This window comes from Prunus dulcis, chromosome 8, assembly GCF_902201215.1.
Source record: "Prunus dulcis chromosome 8, ALMONDv2, whole genome shotgun sequence".
Classification (NCBI taxonomy): Eukaryota; Viridiplantae; Streptophyta; class Magnoliopsida; order Rosales; family Rosaceae; genus Prunus; species Prunus dulcis.
In genome coordinates, this window is record NC_047657.1 from 12,138,748 (window position 1) to 12,163,986 (window position 25,239).

At 36.0% G+C, this 25,239-nt stretch overlaps 1 protein-coding gene and 1 pseudogene across 1 annotated transcript; one reads left to right on the forward strand and one right to left on the reverse strand.

Annotated features, from left to right (window-relative positions):
• Window positions 1-11,814: 11,814 nt before the first annotated feature.
• LOC117638268 lies at window positions 11,815-24,296 on the forward strand (annotated as a pseudogene).
• Window positions 17,953-18,480, reverse strand: LOC117638490 (TMV resistance protein N-like). The gene has a single exon (XM_034373609.1). It carries the CDS (start codon window positions 18,478-18,480, stop codon window positions 17,953-17,955), a length of 528 nt encoding a protein of 175 aa, XP_034229500.1.
• Window positions 24,297-25,239: the final 943 nt, after the last annotated feature.

Consider the following 25,239-nt stretch of genomic DNA (forward strand, 5'->3'; position numbering starts at 1 on the left):
TCTAGTCAAAATCTAGTCAAACCGATAAATTCGGACGATTCAAATCTTAATTATCAATTTAGTTTGGTTTTGATGAAGAAATACAAAGCCTTTCCAAATAATACAAAGCATAAAAAATGATGAATACAAAACCTTTCCAAAAAATACAAAGCATACACAATTTGAATTAAAGGGGGAGTTATGGCGCCAAATCCTTGCGCGACGAAGTCTCTTTATCGTCGCGCAAAAATACCATACGCGATGCACAAAAATGCGTCGCGTAAATTTTGCGCGACGAACAAACCTCGTCGCAATATATGTGCGTCGCGTATGGTTTTTTTGCGCGACGATAAAAAGTACTTCGTCGCGCAAATATATATTAGGTAACGTTATAGTATAATATATACACACATATATATATATTTCAAATTGGCGATCGAAGTAGTTCATTGTATTCATATGGAGTGTAGGACTGTTGGTGCAAAAAATCATCAACATCGGAGTTCAAATAACCGTTCAATCATCACTTTTTATTTAGAACCGTCGAAAAGTTTTACCCCGTTACTTAATCTCTGAATGTTTTTTTGGGCCGAATTTTGCTGTCTATGATCTCGAATTATAAAAAAACAAGTTGGACGGTTGGATGACTGAAACTAGTTTCGTAAACTGACTGTGCTATCAAAATCATATATTCACCAAAAACTAAAAAATTTGTTCATACATTTGTCAACATGTAACTTAACGTTTATGTGGTATCCCTTAGTGTAAAAATCTGAAATTGAAGATCAAATTCAGTCATTGTACTCATATAGGGTCAACAAATGTTGCTGTAAAAAATGATCAAAATCGGAATTAAAATAACCGTTAAATCATGACTTTTCATTTATAACCGTCGAAATATTTTGTCCCGTTTTCTGATATCTGAATGTTTGGTCGTTTTGATTTTTGGCGTATAAGATCTCCAAGTATAAAAAAATAAGTTTGCCGGTTGGATCATTAAAACTATTTTAGGGTATAGGGTTTAGGGCTTACGGCTTAGGGTTTAGGGTTTACTTGTTAGGGTTTAGGATTTGCGCGACGAGTAAAACTTATATCGTCGCGCAAAGTGGCGGACATAAGATTGCGCGACCGTTTCAAAACTCATTCGTCGCGCAATCTGGGGCACACAGTTCACCCCTCCATCCCCTTTGAACACTTAGTGAAAATTGTATGAAATTCTGAACTTGCGCGACGAAGAAACATTTATTCGTCGCGCATTCCGTCGCGCAAAGTGGCAGACGTAAGATTGCGCGACCGTTTCAAATACTCATTCGTCGCGCAATCTGGGGCACACAGTTCACCCCTCCATCCCCTTTGAACACTTAGTGAAAATTGTATGAAATTCTGAACTTGCACGACGAAGAAACCTATTCGTCGCTCATTCCGTCGCGCAAAGTTCATAGAATCAATTTTGCGCGACAGAATTTGCGCGACAACTGTTATGCGTCGCGCAACCATTCAGATTCAGTATCCCGCTAAACCCTAAATCCCAAAATTTTGGCGGCCAACAACGTTTTGCGCGACGAATACCAATTATCCGTCGCGCATAGTTCATTAGTTCCATTTTGCGCGACAGGGTTTGCGCGACAACTTTAAGTTCGTCGCGCAAACATTCAGATTCAGTCTCCCGCTAAACCATAAATCCCAAAAATTTGGCGGCCAAGAACGTTTTGCGCGACGAATACCCACTATCCGTCGCGCATAGTTCATTAGTTCCATTTTGCGCGACAGAGTTTGCGCGACAACTTCAGGTTCGTCGCGCAACCATTCAGATTCAGCCTCCCGCTAAACCCTAAATCCCAAAATTTTGGCGGCCAACAACGTTTTGCGCGACGAATATTTGTGTGTCCGTCGCGCATAGTTCATTAATTCCATTTTGCGCGACAGAGCACGCGCGACAACTTCGTGTTCGTCGCGCAACTATCCGGCTTCGTCGCGCCAACATACGTTTTCGTCGCGCAATTTTTATTTCGTCGCGCAAGGTTCATTAAAGCCAATTTGCGCGACGATGATTGCGCGACGGATTTATGTTCGTCGCGCAAACTCATATAAATCTGCAGAAACGACCCGAGCCTTCTTCTTCCCCATTTCTGGTTTGCTCCTCCACCATCTTATCTCTCTCCGCCGTCGCCTCCGTCCTCTCTCTCCGTTCGTACCTCAGCCACCTCCCTGCCGTCACCTCCGCTACCACCCTGCCGTCGCCGCCCCCTTGCCGCGTGGCCGCCCCCCTGCTCCATACCAACCCGAATTTTCGCCGCCGATTTCTCTCTCCTCCGGCCGCCATTTCGGACCCCTGAGGTATGATTTCTCGACTACTTTTTGTGCTCTAGCTGATGGTTGGTTAGGATTTACTGAATTGTTGATGTAGGAAATACAAATTATAACCTAGGTTTTGGAATGTCAATTCCGGCCACTTCCGGCCATTTTTCGGGGTAGGTCCGAGAACAAAAGTGGCTCCATTTAATGTTTTCAACCTAGGGTAGGAACCTTGGCCCTTAGTTTTTAGAATTGTCCGGCGAATTTTATCGCTTTGGACAAAATTTTATCGCTGTGGTGGCTGGGATACTGTGGCAGTGGGGCTTTGGGTCCCAGAGCAATCCCCAGAGCAATCCTCTGTTTGTCACGGGCGCGTAGGTTTGCTCGGATTTGAATTTGGTTGCCGTTTGAGTCTTGATCGGATTTCGCCTATTGTGCGATTTCCAGGTTTGATATGTTCGGACCGTTGGATCGCACTGAAACTCACGTAGTTGTACCTTTGTGTTTCTAGGATCGTTTAGGATTCGACCGATCGTTGATCGGAGTCACGGATACTCCGAAATTCCAAACCCTAGGTCAGGCTATGCTTTTAATTAATTAGTTTAAATTCTGCATGAATGCCATGTGCAGATGTCAGACTTGATTAGACGTGGTAGGTCGATGACGACTGCACCGAGTTTGGATCCCCCGGCTCAGTCGGCATCTCCTGCCACTGCTCCAGCTATGCTGGACCACGTGGTGGTTGGTCCCGGGGCGTCCCAGGCGCCTGCGTCATCTTCGTCATCCGTCGCGCAGCCACCTAGTGCTAGGCGGCGGCACCGGCCCACCGACACCATCGACACGACATCGACCGGCGGTACTGGTGCCTCGGGATCACAGCCAGGTATAACTACACTTTTGTATTGTTAATTTTATATTGAAATTTGAGATGATGTTTTTTTATTTAACATTAATACCTTATTTCTTTGCAGCGAAGAAGAACACCCGGGGACCGTGTCGTCAGCTGAAGAAGGCGAAGGTCACCCGGGTGACCAACAGTCGTATTAGCATCGGATACGACGAGCGCCATCGGGCTGCACCGGCGGCGGAGTTGCATAGCTCCTTGGCCCACGACATTGGCCACGTCGTGCGGACCCATTGCCCGATGCAATGGAAGTCTTGGAGGGTCATGCCTGGCGAGATCAAGGCGGAGGTTCGCGGCCAGTTGTCGGTATGTACCTTACATTTTCATTATTTTTCTTTAAAATTGTGTATATTTCTATTACTTAACGTATCTAATTAATTGATTGCAGGCGAACTATAACTTGGAGGATCTCGACGAAGAGTCGTTGACGTACGTCAACAGACTCTTCGCTGAGAGGTACAAGCAGTGGAAGAGCGACTTGCACCACCATTTTCAGGCCTATGATGATCCGCAAGTCGCTCTTCAGGAGGGTTGCCCGAAGGAACTTGAGGGGCTGGAGGATAGCTGGGAGTGGCTCTGCGCTCATTTTCAAGCGCCCGAATTTGCGGTATTTTTTAATTATATTTGTTTAATTATTACTTATTACTTATTAATGTTTATTTTATTTTTTTATTTCATTATTATTTAATTTTTTATATTTTAACTAATATGTTTCATTTTTTGTATAACAGAATAAAGCCCAAGTGAATAAGGGTAATAGGAAGAAGAAGACCCTTCTCCACCATTCCGGCTCCAGACCCTTTTAGTATAGGATGGATGCACGGCGTCGGGTAATAATCACAAAATTTGTATTTCATTTTTAATGTCATTTTTATTAATTTATTTTTTTCATACTAATATTTTTTTTCTCTTGTTCAATTTAGGAGGGGTCCAAGTTCCCAGAGATCGACGTCTTTGGTGACGTTTATGTTCGACCCGGAAATGAATTGGCCGAGTCCCTTCATGTAAGTATTATTTAATTTTAATTCTTATGTTTCGCATTCAATTTGTATGCATGTTTTAATTTATATTTTATGTTATGTTCAACAGACGACGATGGTGGAGAGGAGCCAGTTGGTTCTTCAGGAGTCCGCCTCCCCGCTTCCTCCCGAGACTCCGATCGAGTCTGTGGCTCCTCCACAGGATGCTGGATTTCAGATCTTGACGGAGGCGTTGGATCAGACTCTCGGGAGGAGGCCGGGGACATATTGTCGAGGGATGGGGAATGCCCGGCGGAGGGAACCTAGACCTCGTTCATCGGTGCAGTCTTCACATCAGGTCACTGCTTTGACAGCACATATGGTCACTCTTGAGAACAAGTTGTCGGCCATTCTGCAGTCCCTCGCACAATCCGGCATTCCCGTCCCGCATTTTGATGAGCCGACCTCCGAGCCCGTCCCTCCCGAGCATCCCCCCAGACCACTGCCCCGGTTGACGCCCAGACCTCTGACCCGCATATTGGCGACGACTCGGTTGATTTTGATGCATTATTTCATTAGTGTATTTATTTTATTTGTAATACATTTATTTTATTTTATAACAATATTTTATTCTAATTTATTTTTATTGCAATTTCATTGTTTAATCAATAAAAAAAAAATCAATTTTATTTAAAATACAAAATACAAAAAATTTAAAAAAAAAAATTTGTACAATTAGGTTTGCGCGACGGCACCATTTCGTCGCGCAAACCTGCGTCTAACAAAAAATTTAAAAAATAAATTTTTTTATTTTTTGTAATTCTTGCGCAACCAAAACATACGTCGCGCAAAAAGTGCTTGCGAGACGTATGTTTTCGTCGCGCAAATATATGAGCGACGAAAGCTTTCTCATCGCGCGAAATGTTCTACGGCGGACATCTGCGTCTCCCGAACCCGTTATGCGCGACGATATATTTGTCGTCGCGCAATTATTTTTGTCGCGCAAAGATATGTGCGCCGAAAATTATTCGTCGCGCAAAGTTTACGCGACGAACTTGTGTTTCGTCTCCCTATCGTTGGTGCAACGATGGTTTACCCGTCGCACAGTATTGCGCGACGAAAGGTTTGTCCTCGTCGCGCAATGGCTTTCTTCACGACCTTCGCGCGACGGATTGTGAGCGACGAAGTTTTTGTCGCGCTGATTTTTGTGCGACAAAATTGATCTTTGCGCGACGCTTTTGTATTCATCGCGCAAAGGGTAAAATGTAGTAGTGGTGACATCCTTATAGAGCCCAGCACGCATTGTATTTCAATGATCCAACCACCTAGTTTTTCGATATTCTCTCAAAGATCATCTTCACAAAAAATCACTTGAATTCCAACCTATTTGACCACTAAATTATAGGGTTGTTAAAGTAGTCTTTTCTTAAAGCACCGTGTTCGTCGATTTTGTTGCTCCCAACTCCATGCCCAGATGATTTTTAATTTTTTTGATTTTTTTTCAAGGATGATCTATGAATGAAGAAAAAATCATCTTCACAAAAAATCACTTGAATCCAAACCCATTTGACCACTAAATTATAGGGTTGCTAAGTATTCTTCTACTCACCGTAACATCATCAGTTCCTTGAAGCCTATATTCGTCTTGAGTGCTAGAGAATGTCTCATCTCCTTCAACCAACTCTTCTGTGGTTTCAGCTTTGTGAAGTTCCTATGTTATGAAAACAATAATTATATCAAAAAAGTAAAATGGTTTTGCTACCTCAAGAAAAAAATAAAAAAAAAAAATAAAAACTTTTGCTTGTCCAATTGTCTGAGAAAATACATGTGCATATAAATATTTGTTAAGAAAATACATGTGCATGTAAATATTTATATACATGTATTCTACTTACATCGTCAGTTCCAGGAGTTTTTCCTAGCAAGTCTTCTTCTTGAATACTGGAGAATGTCTTATCTCCCTCAACCAAGTTTACATTGTTTTCATCTTCATTTTGTTCCTATTCATGAAAAAACCATTGATTTAACAAATTATTATATATACAGCTTCAATTTAGGGATTCTTCAAATAAGCGTATTTGAGGGACACCCTTATAGGTCTCAAAACACATTGTTTTTCAATATATTAAGAAAACTAAAAACGTTTTGCTTGAAATATTGAATAAGATAATAAATAATAAATATGTGCAAATATTAATAAGTGCTGCTATTTCCACCTCCCTTATCCTATTTCTCCACCCACCTTATTTTCAAAATTTTAAAGGTAAATTTACTCCTTTATAAAATGACTTCTAACTACTTAAGAAAGAAATCTCAACTCACGTAAAATGTTTATCCATAATATTTTCAGATGCCACAAGGTAGAGAATAAAAAAACTAAAGAATCCTTAAAATCAAAATATTAGACTAAAACATTTGTCCAATTCGTCAAACACAACTTGGTATGCAAGAAACTTAGCAGCACTCAGATTAATATGTAAGCAACTCACTGTCACATCTTCAGTTCCAACAAATTTTCCTTCAACTGTTTCTACTACTTGAGTGCTTGTGCTTTCAGCTTCATTTGGCTCCTGTTTTAAGATATAAAACAATCATACTACAAAAGTACATAAAAAATAAATTATTTGGCTATTTTTACTTTCGTAGGTATCTTTGGTTAGATAATCTCGTGAGGTGATGGGATTTTGGTGAACCCTTAAGATTTGGAGCCCACAAGTCTAGAAGGAATGAGAAGAAACCCAGAGTCCAGCTTGAATTCATATTTGAGGTTTTTCATACTTTGAAATTTAAATGAGAAAGAAGAATTTTTTTCTCTCCAGCAAATGAGAAACAAGATTGAGAGAGGAGAGTTTGGACGAGAGAAGAAGGTTTTATTCATTTATTTATTTATTTTATTTTTTAAGAGATGAATGGATTCAAGTGATCTTTGAATGAATATCTACAAAATAGATAGTTTGGAGTAGTGAAATACAAGGCTGAGTGGGTCCTGCAATTATTTGACGGATCCCTCAACGGAGGCTATATGCATATGTATGTATGTATATATATATATATAGTGAGCTTTTTAGAGATTGCTCAAATAAGCTTATTTGAGAGACATCTTTATAAAGCCCAGCACGCATTATATTTCAATGATCCGATCAGCCTAGTTTTTCGAAATTCTCTCAAAGATTATCTTCACAAAAAATTACTTGAATCCCAACTCATTTGACCACTAAATTATAGGGTGTTGTTAAAGTAGACTTTTCTTGAAGCACCGTGTTCATCGATTTTGTTGCTTCCAACTCCATGCCTTAATGATTTTAATTTTTTTAATTTTTTTAATTTTTTTAATTTTTTTTCAAAGATGATCTATGAATGAAGAAATTTTTTGTAAGGGAGCCTAAGTATTCTTCTACTCACCGTAACATCGTCAGTTCCTTGAATTTTTCCTTGAAGCCTATCTTCTTCTTGAGTGCTAGAGAATGTCTCATCTCCTTCAACCAACTCTTCTATGGTTTCAGCTTTGTGAAGTGCCTATGTTATGAAAACAATAATTATATCAAAAAAGTAAAATGGTTTTCCTACTTCAAGAAAAAAATAAAAATAAAAAACAAAAACTTTTGCTTGTCCAATTGTGTGAGAAAATACATGTGCATATAAATATTTATATACATGTATTCTACTTACATCGTCAGTTCCAGGAGTTTTTCCTAGCAAGTCTTCTTCTTGAATACTGGAGAATGTCTTATCTCCCTCAACCGAGTTTACATTGTTTTTATCTTCATTTTGTTCCTATTCATGAAAAAACAGTTGATTTAACAAATTATTATATATACAGCTTTAATTTAGGGATTCTTCAAATAAGCGTATTTGATGGACACCCTTATAGGTCTCAAAACACATTGTTTTTCAATATATTAAGTAAACAAAAAAGGTTTTGCTTGAAAAATTGAATAAGATAATAAATAAGTGCAAATATTAATGAGTGCTGCTATTTCCACCCCCTTATCCTATTTCCCCACCCACTTTATCTTCAAAATTTTAAAAGCAAATTTACTCCTTTGTAAAATGACTTCTAACGACTTAAGGAAGAAACCTCAACTCATGTAAAATGTTTATCCATAATATTTTCAGAAGCTACAAAGTAGAGAATAAAAACTAAAGAATCCATAAAATCAAAATATTAAACTAAAACATTTGTCCAATTAGTAAAACACAACTTGGTATGTAAGAAACTTAGCAGCACTCATATTATTATGTAAGCAACTCACTGTCACATCTTCAGTTCCAACAAATTTTCCTTCAACTGTTTCTACTACTTGAGTACTTGTGCTTTCAGCTTCATTTGGCTCCTGTTTTAAAATATAAAACAATCACACTACAAAAGTAAATAAAAAATAAATTATTTGGCTATTTTTACTTTCGTAGGTATCTTTGGTTAGATAATCTTGTGAGGTGATGGGATTTTGGTGAACCCTTAAGATTTGGAGCCCACGAGTCTAGAAGGAATGAGAAGAAACCCAGAGTCCAACTTGAATTCATATTTGAGGTTTTTCATACTTTGAAATTTAAATGCGAAAGAAGAATTTTTTTCTCTCCAGCAAATGAGAAACAATATTGAGAGAGGAGAGTTTGGACGAGAGAAGGTTTTATTATTATTTTTTATTTTTTATTTTTATTTTTTAAAAGATGATCGAATTCAAGTGATCTTTGAATGAATATCTACAAAATAGATAGTTTGGAGTAGTGAAATACAAGGCTGAGTGGGTCCTGCAATTATTTGATGGATCCCTCAACGGAAGCTCTATGTCTGTATATATATAGTGGGCTTTAGTTTAGAGATTGCTCAAATAAGCTTATTTGAGGGACATCTTTATAGAGCCCAGCACGCATTGTATTTCAATGGTCCGACCAGCCTAGTTTTTCGATATTCTCCCAAAGATTATCTTCACAAAAAATTACTTGAATCCCAACCCATTTGACCACTAATTTATAGGGTTGTTAAAGAAGTCTTTTCTTGAAGCACCTTGTTCGTCGATTTTATTGCTCCCAACTCCGTGCTTTAATGATTTTTTATTTTTTAAATATTTTTCAAGGATGATTTATGAATGAAGAAATTTTTTTGTAAGGGAGCCTAAGTATTCTTCTACTCACTGTAACATCGTCAGTTCCTTGAATTTTTCCTTGAAGCCTATCTTCTTCTTGAGTGCTAGAGAATGTCTCATCTCCTTCAACCAACTCTTCTGTTGTTTCAGCTTTGTGAAGTGCCTATGTTATGAAAACAATAATCATATCAAAAAAGTAAAATGGTTTTGCTACTTCAAGAAAAAAATAAAAACAAAAAATAAAAACTTTTGGTCGTCCAATTGTGCAAGAAAATACATGTGCATATAAATATTTGTGCAAGAAAATACATGTGCATATAAGTATTTATATACATGTATTCTACTTACATCGTCAGTTCCAGGAGTTTTTCCTAGCAAGTCTTCTTCTTGAATACTGGAGAATGTCTTTTCTCCCTCAACCGAGTTTACATTGTTTTCATCTTCATTTTGTTCCTATTCATGAAAAAACCATTTATTTAACAAATTATTATATCAGTCCTGATCTCTTGGACCCCTGTAGTCTAAGAGATTTATAGTCACTCACCGTTGGATGTAAATTCAACGGTTGACTTGAATCGAGTAATAATCATTTATGTCATATTGCATTTATATATATCATTTTGAACCATTGGATTAATATTCAACGGTGAGTGACCACAATCTCTTGGACTCCTGTGGTCCAAGAGATCGGGACTGATTATTATATATACAACTTCAATTTAGGGATTATTCAAATAAACGTATTTGAGGGACACCTTTATAGGTCTCACAACACATTGTTTTTCAATAATTAAGCCGTCTAGTTTTTAGATATTCCGTCAAAGATCATATCTACAAAGAATCACTTGAATCTGAAACCATTAATTTGATCACTCAATTACATGATTGTTATTTTAGTATTTTCTTGAAGACTTGTGCACGTATATTTTGTTGCTTGCAATTAGATGCCTTAATGATTTTCAATTCGTCAGATTTTTTGCATGTATTATCTATGAACGAAGACTTGAGAAATAGACAGTTTGGATCGTTGAAAGAAAATTCATATGATACCCTAAAAGGTGTCTCTCAAATAAAATTAATCGAGGAATTCATCAATCAATTGGATATATATGTATACAGTCTATTTCTATTGAGTGATTCCTCTGCGAATTTTTTTCAACAACCCAAACTACCTATTTTCTAAGTCTATGTTCATAGATCATCCTTGTAAAAAATTAGACAAATTGGAAACTATTGCGACATCTAAGTGTGTCGTACAAAATTAATAAACACGGTACTTCAAAAAAATACTAAAATTTCAATAACTCAATTGAGTGGTCAAATGATATCGGATTCAAGAATTTTTTGTAGAGATGATATTTGAATGATTATCTAAAAAATAGACGGTTTGGATTAGTAAAATACAATGCGAAGTGGGCCCCATAAGATTGTCCCTCATTTGCTTATTTGAGGGATCGCTTATATATATATATATATATATGTCAATTCCAGTATATATGTATTTGACTTACTGTAACATCGTCAGTTCTATTAATATGTCCTTGAATCCTTTCTTCTTCTTGAGTACTGGAGAATGTCTCAACTACAAGCAACTTTGCAGTATTTTCAACTTCATTTAGTCCCTATATTGTATGAAAAAACAATTGCATTAACAAACTAATACTTGAAAAGGAAAAAGCTTTTGCCAGTCAAATTGAATAAGACTATATATATATATGTGTGTTGTGTGTTCCACTCACTGTAACTTCGTTATAAGTTTCAGAAATTTTTCCTTGAAGTCTTTCTACTTCTGGAGTTCCGGAGATTGTGTCATTTTGTTCAAGCATCAGTTCATTGCTTTCAGCTTCATTTAGTCCCTATAGTATGATAAACAATTGCATTAATAAGTTAAATTAATAGAAAAATTAATACATATATATATAAATTTACGTTTATATAAATTTGAATAGATATATATATTGTGCGTACCCCAGCATGGTCTTCAACATTGGTGATGAGGACATTTTCTTTGGGTCTTTTGATGTGATGGTCAAGTTCCTTTTTAGTTATTTTGAGGATTTCATGAATATTTGAGGCAGGAGCTCTTTCGTACCTTTCTAATATAGAGTGCCATTCAGCTATACTTTTCCTATATAAAAGTGAACCCGTAGCAGTGAGGGCTAATGGATTCCCTTGAGCATAGCCTACGAATCTACGAGCGAGTTCTTGATAATCATCCGGAAGTCTACTTGTTGGGAAGGCATTAGAACTGAAGAGTTCCAAAGCTTCATCAGATTCTAACTCCTTTACTTGGTATGTGAACTCAACTCCATGAGCATGAAGCAAATGTTGATCCCTTGTTGTTATGATAATTCTACTGCCCACACCAAACCAATCAGAGCTTCCAGCTAAGTATTCTAACTGTTTCAATTGATCCACATCATCAATAATTAAGAGAACCCTTTTGTGGCCCAACCTCCTCCTAATGATGTCAACTCCTAAATCAGCATTTGTGAGACTCGATATTTTCACCCTGAGAATGTCATGAAGAAGAGTCTTTTGTAGTTTGACTAAGCCTCGTAGCTGTGACTTTTCTCTAACCTTTCCCAAAAAGCAGGAACCTTCAAATTTATGGGCAACTGAATTGTAAACAGCTTTCGCAAGTGTTGTCTTTCCCATTCCTCCAGTCCCACATATACCTACCATGCGAACATCAGCTACTCCAACACCTAAAAGATCATTCATTTCTCGTATGCGAGAATCTATTTCAACTGGATAGTTCGTCCCATATGCCAAATAGGCACGGTTTAATTTTTGTAAAATCATTCCAGTGACTTCATGAATAAATTTGGATTCACGGCTGCAGTTTAAAAACATGTAAATCAATATATATATATATATATATAAATGTTTAAATAAGGCAAAGAATATATAAACCCACAAAAAGTGGAGGATTTTCTAGATTTGAAAGACGACCTACCTATATCTCTTTTTTTTTTTTTTTTTTTTTTTTTTTCTTTTTTTGTTGGAAACGACCTACCTATATCTAGAAGGTTTCATTTTTTTTCTCTAAAAAGAGAAAAATAATGGTTTTACAAACGAGAGCATTTGTTCTTACCATTTTGACAAGTGTTCATATGTATAATTATGGTTCCATAAATACAAAGTAAAAAGTTAACTATGATTATACCTATAAAGATGATGATGATACATATTGAGTTAAATTGGTGAACAAAAATATTTCCTTTTACAAGTTGCATACTCAACTCACATAAATTCTACAAATTGCTGATAAATGCTTATGTTGCAAATGGCAAATATTGAATCTTTTTTAAGCTTATATAGGCTCCACGTCCACTAAAACAAATAAATTCATAAAATATCCTCAAAAGAATAAGGAAATATAATAATACAGAGAAAAATAAATTTCTATTATATTAAAAAAATATAAAGCAAAAGGTAGAGAATGGTGAAACATTCAAAATATCAAAAAATGCCATTGGTTAATTCAAACATTAAGAATTGAAATTATTAATTAAATGAAGATAATATGGTAAATTTACATTTTTTTCATAGTAAAAAAATTAAAATTAAGAACAAAATTAGATAGTCCTACTTTTATGGAACATATCTACCCATGTTATCTTTTGTTAATGCTAAAAAAAAAAAAAACAATTGGCTGGGCTAAAAAAAGTCAAAATTAGTAAAAACTCCCTACGCCACCACCGTCATCTCTTCTTCCCTTTCCCCATCCCACTACGGATCTCCCACCCCACCACATCTCACCACTCTTGGAAAATCAACCAACCCTCAACAAATCAATCACCCCCTTCCATAACCCACCAAAAATGGTCTACCCAAAGACAGTTCTAAACATTTGCTATTCAAGCATATGTAATACATCTAAAACTTGGGTTGTTTTGTCAGATTTTTAAAATTTCAATAATGAAACACTAGTAAAAAAAAACCCCTTTATGCTGACCAAATTTTTGAGCGACGAAAAATATTCGTCGGCGCGACTTTTATGCGAAAATCAACTGTCGCAAAAGTCTTTGACCAAATTTTGTATGATCTAAAATAATTCAATTGTCGCAAAGTAACTTCAAGGACGACAACTTTATGCCGACGACATTACACATCGTCACAAGAAAGTCTTATAATTCGTCGCCCATCAAATTTTGCGCGACGAAAAATAATTCTTCGCCCAAAGTCACTTTTCGAGACAAACTTTTGCGCGACGACAATACATCGTCGCTCAAAGTCTTGCGCGATGAAAAATAATTCGTCGCTCACGCGAAGTGACTTTGGGCGACGAAAAATAATTCGTCACTCAAAGTGACTTTGCGCGACGAAAAGTAAACTTCGTCGCGCAAAGTCCTTATAAAAATAAATAAAATAAAAAAAATATTTTTTTAAAATTTTTCCATGACGTAATCCAAACATTTTGTCACCTAAACCAATTTATTTTTGTTTTTTATTTTGTATGCATAACACTTAAGAAATTAAACGGTATATATATTTATTAAGTAACTTTAAATTTATTATTTTAGATCGGATCGGATTTTTATTAGAAAAATATATTCTTGTTGTTCGGATTGGGTTTTTGTTAGAAAATATATATTTTAAATTGACGATCGAATTATTTCATTGTATTCATATCGGGTCAAGGAGTGTAGCAGTAAAAAATCATCAAAATCGGAGTTAAAATAACCGTTAAATCTTGATTTTTCATTATAACCGTCGAAAAGTTTTATCCCCTTACTTGATCTCTGAATGTTTATTTTTTCCGATTTCTGGCTATATGATCTCGAAGTATAAACAAACAAGTTTGATGGTTGGATCGTTGAAACTAGTTTTTTTGAATGCATATGCCATCAAAACAATATATTCACTAACAATTAAGAGTTTATTTATACTTTCGTTAAATATAACATAAGATTTTGTGGTATCCACTAGTGTAAATATTTTAAATTGAAGATCAAATTCAGTCATTGTATTCATATAGGGTCAAGGAGTGTAGCTGTAAAAAATCATCAAAATCGGAGTTAAAATAACCATTAAATCTTGATTTTTCATTTATAACCATCGAAAAGTTTTGTCCCGTTACTTGATCAATGAATGTTTATTTTTTCCGATTTTTGGCGTATATGATCTCGAAGTATAAACAAACAAACAAACAAGTTTGACGGTTGGATCGTTGAAACTAGTTTCGTAGAATGTGTATGCCATCAAAACAATATATTCACTAACAATTAAGAGTTTATTTATATTTTCGTTAAATATAACATAAGATTTTGTGGTATCCACTAGTGTAAATATTTTAAATTGAAGATCAAATTCAGTCATTGTATTCATATAGGGTCAAGGAGTGTAGCTGTAAAAAAATCATCAAAATCGGAGTTAAAATAACCGTTAAATCATGATTTTTCATTTATAACCGTCGAAAAGTTTTGTCCCGTTACTTGATCTATGAATGTTTATTTTTTCCGATTTTTGGCGTATATGATCTCGAAGTATAAAAAAACAAGTTTGACGGTTGGATCGTTGAAACTAGTTTCGTAGAATGCATATGCCATCAAAACAATATATTCACTAACAATTAAGAGTTTATTTATACTTTCGTTAAATATAACATAACATTTTGTGGTATCCACTAGTGCAAATGTTTTAAATTGAAGATCAAATTCAGTCATTGTATTCATATAGGGTCAAGGAGTGTAGCTGTAAAAAAATCATCAAAATCGGAGTTAAAATAACCGTTAAATCGTGATTTTTCATTTATAACTATCGAAAAGTTTTGTCCCGTTACTAGATCTCTGAATGTTTGTTTTTTGTGATTTTTGGGGTATACGATCTTGAAGTATATACAAACAAGTCTTATGGTTAGATCGTTGAAGTGTGTGTGTGTGTGTGTGTGTGTGTGTGTGTGTATATATTTATTTATTAAGTAGCTTTAAATTTATTTATTTTGTACATATAACACTTAAGAAATTGAATAGTATATACATTTATTAAGTAGCTTTCACCTTAATTATATTTTAAATCATAAAATAAAATATTTTTATTTTTTATTATTCATAACAATTATTTTTATAAATATTGTGCTACGAACCAATTTTTCGTCTCTCAAAAGTTTGCGCGACCAACAGTTCGTCGTGCAAAACTCAAAAAATTTGGGCGAGTACCAAAAATGGGACGCGGGTTTTTAAAATTTTAAAAAAAAAACTTTAGACTTTGCGCGACCAATATTTTTTGTCGCGCAAAAATTTGGGCGGGTACCAAAAATGGGACACGGGAATTTTTTTATATAATTGTTTTAGACTTTGCGCTACCAATATGTATTTTTCCTCGGGCAAAAATTTAAAGATTTTGGCGGGTACCAAAAATGGGATGCGGGAATTTTTTTTTTTAAAAAATAATTTTTTTAGACTTTGCGCGACCAATATTCCTATATTCGTCGCGCAAAACTTTGCGAGACCAATATGTTTCGTCGCGCAAAACTTTGCGCGACCAATATATATTTTTCGTCGCGCAAAAATTTGGGCGGGTACCAAAAATGGGACGCGGGAATTTTTTTATATAATTGTTTTAGACTTTGCGCGACCAATATGTATTTTTCGTCGCACAAAAATTTAAAAATTTTGGCGGGTACCAAAAATGGGATGCGGGAATTTTTTTTTCAAAAAATAATTTTTAGACTTTGCGCGACCAATATTTCTATATTCGTCGCGCAAAACTTTGCGAGACCAATATATTTCGTCGCGCAAAACTTTGCGCGACCAACCGTATTTTCGTCGCGCAAAGTGATACGGTTTTTAAAAACCGAAATAACTCCTCCACCATTTTCTCAATTTCTTTCTCTACTCTTACCTCTCCTCTCTCTTTCCCTCTCCCCAAATCCCACCCTTTCTCTCACACTCACTCCTCTCACTTAATCTCTCATCTCTCTCTTCACTATCTCTCACTCTCACTCACTCTCTCATCTATCTTTTCACTATCTCTCACTCTCTCATCTCTCTATCACTATCTTATCTAATTCTCTCACTTCTCCCTCTCATTCTCACTCACTCTCAATCTTGCCAAAAGGTATATTCTCTCCAAATTTTAAATTTTTTTCATTAATATGTGTTTTTGGAGTTAGTTTTGAGTTTGTGTGGGGTTTGGGGTTGAGTAAAGGGGAGAGATTGGAGTTTGGGTTGGATTTGTGGTATAACAATTTTAGGGGAGATTATGCATTCTTTTTTTTGTTGTTGTTGTTATTTGACCATATTTGTTTTTTTTGTAGGTAATCATCGAGACTTTGATGGCTAAAGTTGAGGATTAGGAAGCTATCAAAACATATTATCCACCACTACCACCACAATATGCTTGTATTAGGATTTTATTATTGTACTTTGTTAATTCATGTGTACATTTTGAATATTATATATATATAAATATTTATTGGATAATTTGATCACTATTTTTCATATGTAATTTTATTTTGAATATGTCAATTTAAATTAAAGTAATTAAGAAAAATCTTACAATTAAATTAAATTTAAAAAGTAAAAATTTGAAAAAATTACTATAATTAAATTAATATCAATTTAAATTAAAGTGATTTAAAAAAAATCATACAATTAAATTATATTTAAAAAGTAAAAATTTGAATAAATTAATATTAAAGAAATAATAATAAAAAGTAAAAATTAGTTTATTTTAATTAAAAAAATTTAAAACACAAAAAAATATTTCGTCGCGCAAATATTTGCGCGACGTTAGTGTTCGTCGCGCAAAACTCTAAAAATGTGGGCGGGTACCAAAAATGGAACGCGGGAATTTTTTATTTTTTAAATTTTTTTGAGACTTTGCACGACCAATGTTTTTTGTCGCGCTAAACTTTGCGCGACGAATATTTTTCGTCGCGCAAACCTTTGCGCGACCAATGTTTTTCGTCGCGCAAAGTTTTGTGGGACCAATATTTTTTTGTTGCGCAAAGTTACTTTGCGCGACCAATATTTTTTCGTCGCACAAAGTCACTTTGCGCGACCAATGAAAAAACTTGGTCGTGCAAAGTCTTTCTTCACGATCTTTGCGCGACGGATTCTACGCGACGAAGTTTTTGTCGCGTTAAAATTTGTGTGACTACAATGTATTTTGCGCGATGAAATTCTATTCGTCGCGCAAAGTGTAAAATGTAATAGTGAAATATCAATCAATGATCGATTTTTAATTGTTTCTTTGCAAATTAAGGTTTATTATCTTGTGGATGAAAGTCAGGAGGCAAATTTGAATTTTTGTTTGACTAGCCATTGGTAGACGCTCACCCATGTCCCAATTTGGGTTATATTTATTTATTTAGTTATAAAAAAAATTTAATAATTCAATTTAAAATTAAAAGCCACGTAAGCATAAAAGTGAGACATAATTTTCCACGTAGGCATTTAATAAACAGAGGCATTTAATAAACAGAGCGACTAAGAGAGAGATTAATTTGCAGGGTTTATAAGATCGAATTCAGGTATCCGTTCATGAAAAATTGATAGTTTGTATATGACTCTCAAAATATCCCTATAGTTCGAGGGTTATTTCTAGTTGACCTAAAAATTTTCCAACATGTGACTAATGGTCATTTGGTTGGTCTAGTACGTAACATTTAGTATCTAAAGGAGGGAAGGAGGGATGGATTCTAGTTTTGTCATTTAAATTTAAAGAAGAGCATACAACGAAGAAAATCCTCAAATATATATAGCCAACACATAAGTGGTTAGAAATATACGTACTCATAATTGTTAAAATTCATCCCAGGCAAATTTGCTGCATCCGTAAGAGCCGCCCTCCATCGCTCTACCATCTCCAAATTCTCCTTGAATTTGTTTTCATGGTGAGCAAATGCTTCACCAATAGCGCCCATTTGCTTTTTTACATTTGCAGGGTCCACTTTGTAATAAACCGGGATAACAATTTGGTCCTGTGAATTCTTAAATTCAATAATCTTAGCAAGCTCTTCCAAGCACCGAGTTGATGAGGCATAGTTTTCAGAGAATAGGATGATAGAAATCCTTGACTCTTTAATTGCTTGATAAACCTCCCTTGATATATCTTGTCCTCTTTCGAGTTGATCATCATCCCTGAAGGTGTTAATTCCCCTGCTTAGCAAACTGCTGTGCAGATGGTCTGTAAAGCTGTAGCGCGTATCCTCACCCCTAAAACTAAGAAAGACATGATATTTCCAGGAATTGGTGGAAGGAGAAGGCGAAGAGGCTACTAGTTCAGTGGTGATATTGGAATCCATTTTGTTGGATAATTGCATGAGCTGAAATAGTTGGGAATGGTGTATATATATATATATATATATATATATATATATATATATATATATATATATATATACACACACCTGGGCCTCTTGCTCAACGCGGCATGAATGTGAAATCAACGGGCACAGCGTGGGAAGAGTTTGTCCTAGATGCAATTGTATAATTCATTTTTCGGTCTTTGGCCCCATATCATCAAAAAATAATACTCAAACAACCATTTTCCAATTTGATTTGGTAAAAAGTCTCCTATTCGGTTGACTCTAGTTATACTCAGTGGCGGAGCCACTCAGGTGTGGGGTACCATATGAGACTTTGTAGAAAAGTAGATGGGGGGATGGGTTTGTGGAGTTGTTTTAGACCAAAGAGGAGGACCATTGTTTTCATTTCTTCAATCCCAATAGCGACAATGCTGGTTATTATTTGCTGCAAAAACTAGTTGATTTCTACTATTAGTAATAATTTTATTCTTATTGTTAAGGAAGATATCTCCATTAATTAGTCAATATTGTAAATTGATATTGTAGTTATTTGCTTCCTTATTTAGTCTCTGATCAAACCTTGGTTATAAGTGATAGTTTAGGATACTATTGACTGAATCATTGTATAAAGCTGTAAACCTAGTTGTGGAATAATATATCGAAAATTATAATCCCATTCTATGCTTCTCATCACTTATCGCTTGCGGATATATATATATATATATATATATATATATATATGTTTAAGATTGTAGAAAAATTAAAACGAATAAGTGGTATTTCTATTTCAGAATGTTCTGAAAATTCTGAATTTTGAAATGTTATTGGAATTCCAAACTTAAACTAGAATTTATAATAAGATCTCATGAAGAAAGAGACATAAGGGAGTTGTCGCATGAAGAAAAAAACATAGCACTTGAGCACTAGTATAAAGGAGTTGTTGGATGAAGAAAGAGACATGAAGGAGTTATTTCTAGAAAAATTCCGTCTTCGATTTCGGAAAGGTAGACTGGTCGTCTTTTCTTTGACCCTTTCTTTGTGGCTTTTGATTTGTTAATTACTACCCCAAGGGCTAGGGGAGTGGGTTTTTTTTCTTTCTATTTATTTAATTTGGGGGGTTTGGTAAAAAGAGAAAATAGAGATGTCTTCTTTCTTTTACTTTGTTACTTTTTCTGGATAAGCCTTGTGGAAATTCATTGATGGAGGGAGAGAGAGGGTTTGAAATTTCCAAAATATTTACATAAATACCTTGTCTTCTTTATTTATTTACCAAGTCTACTCTACATTGCATAAAGAAAGACCCAGACCAAGTGGGGAGATGATCCAATGTTTCTAGCCTTCCATTCATTCCATCTTTGTTTCTGGTCACATTTGCAATCCCACCCCACCCCATACATACCTGGCTTCATATTTCTTATATTCAATGAACATTTTGACATCATTCTTTCTAACCACAACCAACCAAAAAAGGCAAAAATGCAATAATGCATGCATTCTTTTAAGAGATATTTAGTCATATACCCATTCTTAGCACTAATAATATAAATAAACCCTACATCATTTAATTTTTATAACCAAACCCAAAAAAAACTCAAAAAATGATAGCTAGCCCTATTGCATTTAATTACTTTGATGCCTTATTGAGTGTTTTGGGTTTATAAGGTTTTGGGATTGTGTTTGTTTTAAAAAATCAATGGCAGTTTTGTAATTTAAAAAAAGTTAAAAGTCTTTTGTTATGTTGTAAATGAGTTTTGAGTGTGTTTCTAAAGTCCATTTCATATAAGGGTTTTTTTAAAATAATTTGAACTCCTATATTGGGTATAATAGTGAATCTCCCATCTTTTAACCATTATGTCATATTGCTGACCCTAACAAAAAACAAAAAAAAAAAAAAAAAAAAACTATTATTCCCATCCATAAATCAAATTTAGTTTCAAGGTATTTGAAATTTGATTATCTTATTAATAGAATCCGAAGCTAAACAATGAAAAGCTTATTATTTAGAATTAGAAGTAATGTGCAAAGACAGAATTTCAAGTTTGGTGCTGCTGATGGTCCTGATAGTGCTGATCTATGGTGCTTCAGAGCTCAGGGATTTATTTGGTTTGCTATTCATCGTTAAGAGTATAATATGAGGTTTCTGATGGGATATTACTTATAAGCATAATATTGACTTACATATGTATATGTGTGGGTTTATATATATATAATTAAGGCATACAGTCTTGATCCTTTGGACTACAGGGGTCTAAGAGATTTGTGATCGCTCACCGTTGGATGTAAATTCAACGATTCACTCACTCTTACACTCCTTTTAAATTTTTTTTTTGAACCATTGGATTAATATTCAACGGTAGGCGACCACAATCTCTTGGACTCCTATAGTCCAAGAGATCAGGACTGTTAAGCATAATACGTATTAACTTTGCTTTGCTTCTAATAACTATAAATAAAGTACACATATATGCGTATACACATGCGAAGGGTTTTTCATGTGGTTGTTGTAAAACAGATTAGGGTTAACAATTTTAGAATGGTTCCAACCCAACCAGAAATGAATAGATTACTTGAGACGAAAGTAACCATTGCTTTCAACTGCCAACAAATGGTTGGTTAATTTTATAAAATATCAAAGCATTTAATCCGCAATAATTCTCTTTCATAAAACCGCAAAATAACAATCACAAGTCTTTCAGTTTTTCAGTTTTTACACAACAATTCTCATTTCTTACCCCCGATGGACCCAAATGCCTCCTCACCCGATTTCTCATTCGAGTTCCCAACCCGCTTCCGAATCTACAAAGACGGCCACGTCGAAAGACTTAAAGGCACTGAAACCGTCTATGTAAGATCCCATATCAACCAAACGGAGAGGGGGTGATGTGCCTTATATGGCACACCCGCATCCATCTAGCACGAGGCCTTTTGGGAGCTCACTGGCTTCGGAGTTGTAAGAACTCTGAAGTTAAGCGAGTTGGAGGCTGGAGCAATCCCAGGATGGGTGACCACCCTGGGAAGTTGCTCGTGAGCTCCCAAAAACAAAACCGTGCGGGCAGTGAGGGAGGCCCAAAGCGGACAATATCGTGCTACGGCGGAGCCGGTCCGGGGTGTGACAATTTGGTATCAGAGCCACTCTGCAGTGTGGTGCGAGTGTGCCGACGAGGTCGTCGGGCTCCTTAAGGGGGGTGGATTGTAAGATCCCACATCAACCAAACGGAGAGGGGGTGATGTGCCTTATATGACACACCCGCATCCATCTAGCACGAGGCCTTTTGGGAGCTCACTGGCTTCGGAGTTGTAAGAACTCCGAAGTTAAGCGAGTTGGAAGCTGGAGCAATCCCAGGATGGGTGACCACCCTGGGAAGTTGCTCGTGAGCTCCCAGAAACAAAACTGTGCGGGCAGTGAGGGAGGCCCAAAGCGGACAATATCGTGCTACGGCGGAGCCGGTCCGGGGTGTGACAGTCTAGCCCTCCACCGACCCCGAAACTGGGGTGCGATCCAAAGACATAGTCCTCTCGCCTGAAACCGGACTGTCCGCCCTCATCTTCCTCCCAAACTCCCTGACCCAAGCCAGAAGCTCCCTGATAAGTCCATAAATTTACACATTTATGTACTCTTTATACTTAGTTTTGTAGGAGAATTTGATTTAAAAAGGACTTATTACTTTATTTTCTCAATTTTCAGCTTTCCAGAGTAAACGGAAATACGACTTTTTGGTGGAGTTTTAGTACGAGACCAGTTGGAAATGAAAGCTAAGACCTTGAAGATGATTGTGGAATTTTTCTAGAATTTTCGAAGCAGCCAATGAGAGCAGTCTTTGAAGTTAAGTCAGCATAAGGTGCAATCCCGTCAAACTATTCTGCTGTGGAAGAATGACTATTTAAAGACTTTCCTGATTTTTCCTCAAGGCGTGCGATATATGGATGGAAAGATAAGACAAAAATATACAATTACATATTTTTCCCGAATTTGCTTGGAGGAGGAACAACCCCAAACGTGCGTGCCAAGTAACTGAAGTGTTATCTCAGTCAAAGTAGGAAGATGAGTCAATTACTTACCCATTTTGTATTTATGTTTTAATTAGGTTTTTCTTTATTCTTGGGCTGCTGTAAAAGCCCAGCTAGGGTAGGAATAGATGTGTGGTGTTTTATTTAAGCATGAGAAACAACTCTTTTGAGGATATACGAAAGACTAGGAGAAATTGGAGATACCGGAAGAGTACCGCAATTGGCTAAGTTAGATTGTTTCTTCCTTATGTTTTTGCTTATGTTGAATTCTATGATTATGTTTAACTAATTTTCTTATGCTAGGGCATGATGTAGCCCTTGTATGATAATCTAGTTTTTTTATTTTACCTATCTATTGATTGCCGTTTGATGTTAGATTCTTAATCACTGTGCGTAATAACTTGGTTGATTATCTTGATGCCCGATCACATCTAGACTTTTAATTTAGTTAATCGGATGAAATTAGAGTAAATACCATACTTAATTTGAGGTTTGTTTCTTGTGATTAGGACTTGTAATTCGTCTAGGGTAAATACCATACTCCTAGGGTTTACATGCTTGTTCGAGGTTTTCATTGATCTTAATGAGTTTCTATGTGTTGATATTTGACCTAAATACCATTGGTGAATTGCATGTAGGAATATACGAGTTAGCCTAAATACCATAAGTAATTCATGAAAAAGGAAAACTAAGCGGCAACATCAAATGGTTAGTTAATAGGTAGGTGAATAAGAGGCTAGATCGGATTACCAGTGGTGAATTCATTGTCCTAGTGCTTTTATCAATTTGAATTTCTCATCCTTGTGTTTCGTGACTTTCTACTTATTTTGTCTTTTAATTTCGTTGTTAATTAAATCATTCTTTCAAAAACCTCTTTCGTGTTTACGTGAGTATGCTACGTGTTTAATTTCTTGTTATATAATTAGAGTAGTTAAAGTATTTTGTGAAGTAAATTCGGTTAGACTAATTGGTAGTTAAACTCAATCCTCGTGGGAATGATCTCGTATTTGCTGTACTATATTATGATTGACCTTGTGCACTTGCGAGTATGATTTGTGTTTAGACTAATCTTTATAATCTCCATTTTTCAGGTTGTCTAAAATTCACAACACTCTCCATCCTTCTTTTCATCCACGGCGATGTTTTCGTCATCGAGTCCCCCTACTCTCCTCCCTACCACAACCACACCGCTTTGCTAACATCTGAAGCAAACGTCGTATTTTGTCTATGCACTATAGGCGAGGCCCTGAGTAGCCACTTCCTCTTGCATATGAAGACACATGGGAAGCACTCCAATGGGCTGCGGCCCATGCGACTTGTAATGGACCCAAGGCATCGATCAACGATTATGTTGACTTTGACCGTGTTTTCCTGGGCGGGGACAGTGTCGGGGCAACCCTTATGCACCACGTGGTGAATCGGGCTAGACTCGATGATCTGGGAGGGGCGAAGTTAGCTGAGATGGTTTTGTTTCACCAGTATTTTAGGAATGAAAAGCCCAATAAGCTACTTGAGGTAATTTTTCTAGCGTGTAGTGGGCTGAACTGCCCGAGAGTGAACCTGAACAAGGATTCGAAATTAGGTAACATTGGGTGTGGGAGGGTGTTGGTTTTTGTGGCTGAGAAGGACTTTTGAGGGACAGGGCATGGGCTTACTATGAGGCATTGAAATAGAGTTGGTGGAGTGGGTTGGTTGAGATTGTAGAGAGTGAAGGGGAGGACCATGTGTTCCATTTGTTCAACCCAAGTTGTGACCAGGCTGTGGAGATGGTCAAAAAGGTGGTTTCTTTCGTAAATCAGGACTAGGTTGAGCTTAGGCTTGGGTGTGTTTGAAATTTCAATTTCATCTTAGGATTTGTCATTGTAATAGAATATAAGCATATTTGCAGAGCTGAATTAGTAGCGCCTTGAGTTTTATTTGCTGGGTGTTTACCCCGAAAAGGACCGGTCGGCCATTCGCATTGGCATTTGGCCGTGGAGTTTGCTTCTTGCTATTGCGAAAGCGTACACTGTTGGCAGTGAAAAACTCCAGCATACTGAAAATGATAAGACTGGAAAATGAGCACTAATATTGACTTTAATCAATCGATTGTGGATTGGGCGGGGAACTGACCCAATCCAAGGTTCTTTTCTATGCCTCAATTAAGAGGACTTCAATATTCATCTAGCGCGAAAATGGTAACTGATAGAAGCTGAAATTAAACGATAATGGAAATGACAAAAGTTTATCAGAATATTTATCTATTTAGAAAACTTGAAAGAAAAAGGAAGTACATAAACAACACAGCTTGAAGATTTCTCTATTCAGACCTGGTACATAAAATTAAAATGGGGATTGAAGATTTCTCTATTTAATCATGTACAAGGAAATATCATACCAAGAGTTGGTAGAGCAAGATAAAGAAAATTCCTCAGCAGTTGTGAACTGGGAAATTCAGAGAATGAAAAAGGAAGGTTGTTTCAAGCTTTTGAGTTAGGTTTATAGACGTTGAGTCTAGTTTTTGTTGGTTGAGTTGTGTGTCGTTTGTTGATGATTTCTCCTTCAATTTATAGAGAATGGAGGTCGGTTGAGCAGACCAGCAGTCAATTTGAAGTACCCACTTGCCATTGGTTTTGGTGAGTGGGTTTCGTGCAAATATAAGTAAACCCAAAAAATTTGCTAAGAGGCTTTGATGTGATTTGACAAAAGCTATCACTATTAGACTTAAAGAAATCCAAAGTATTAGTCCACTTGCCATTGGTTTTCGTG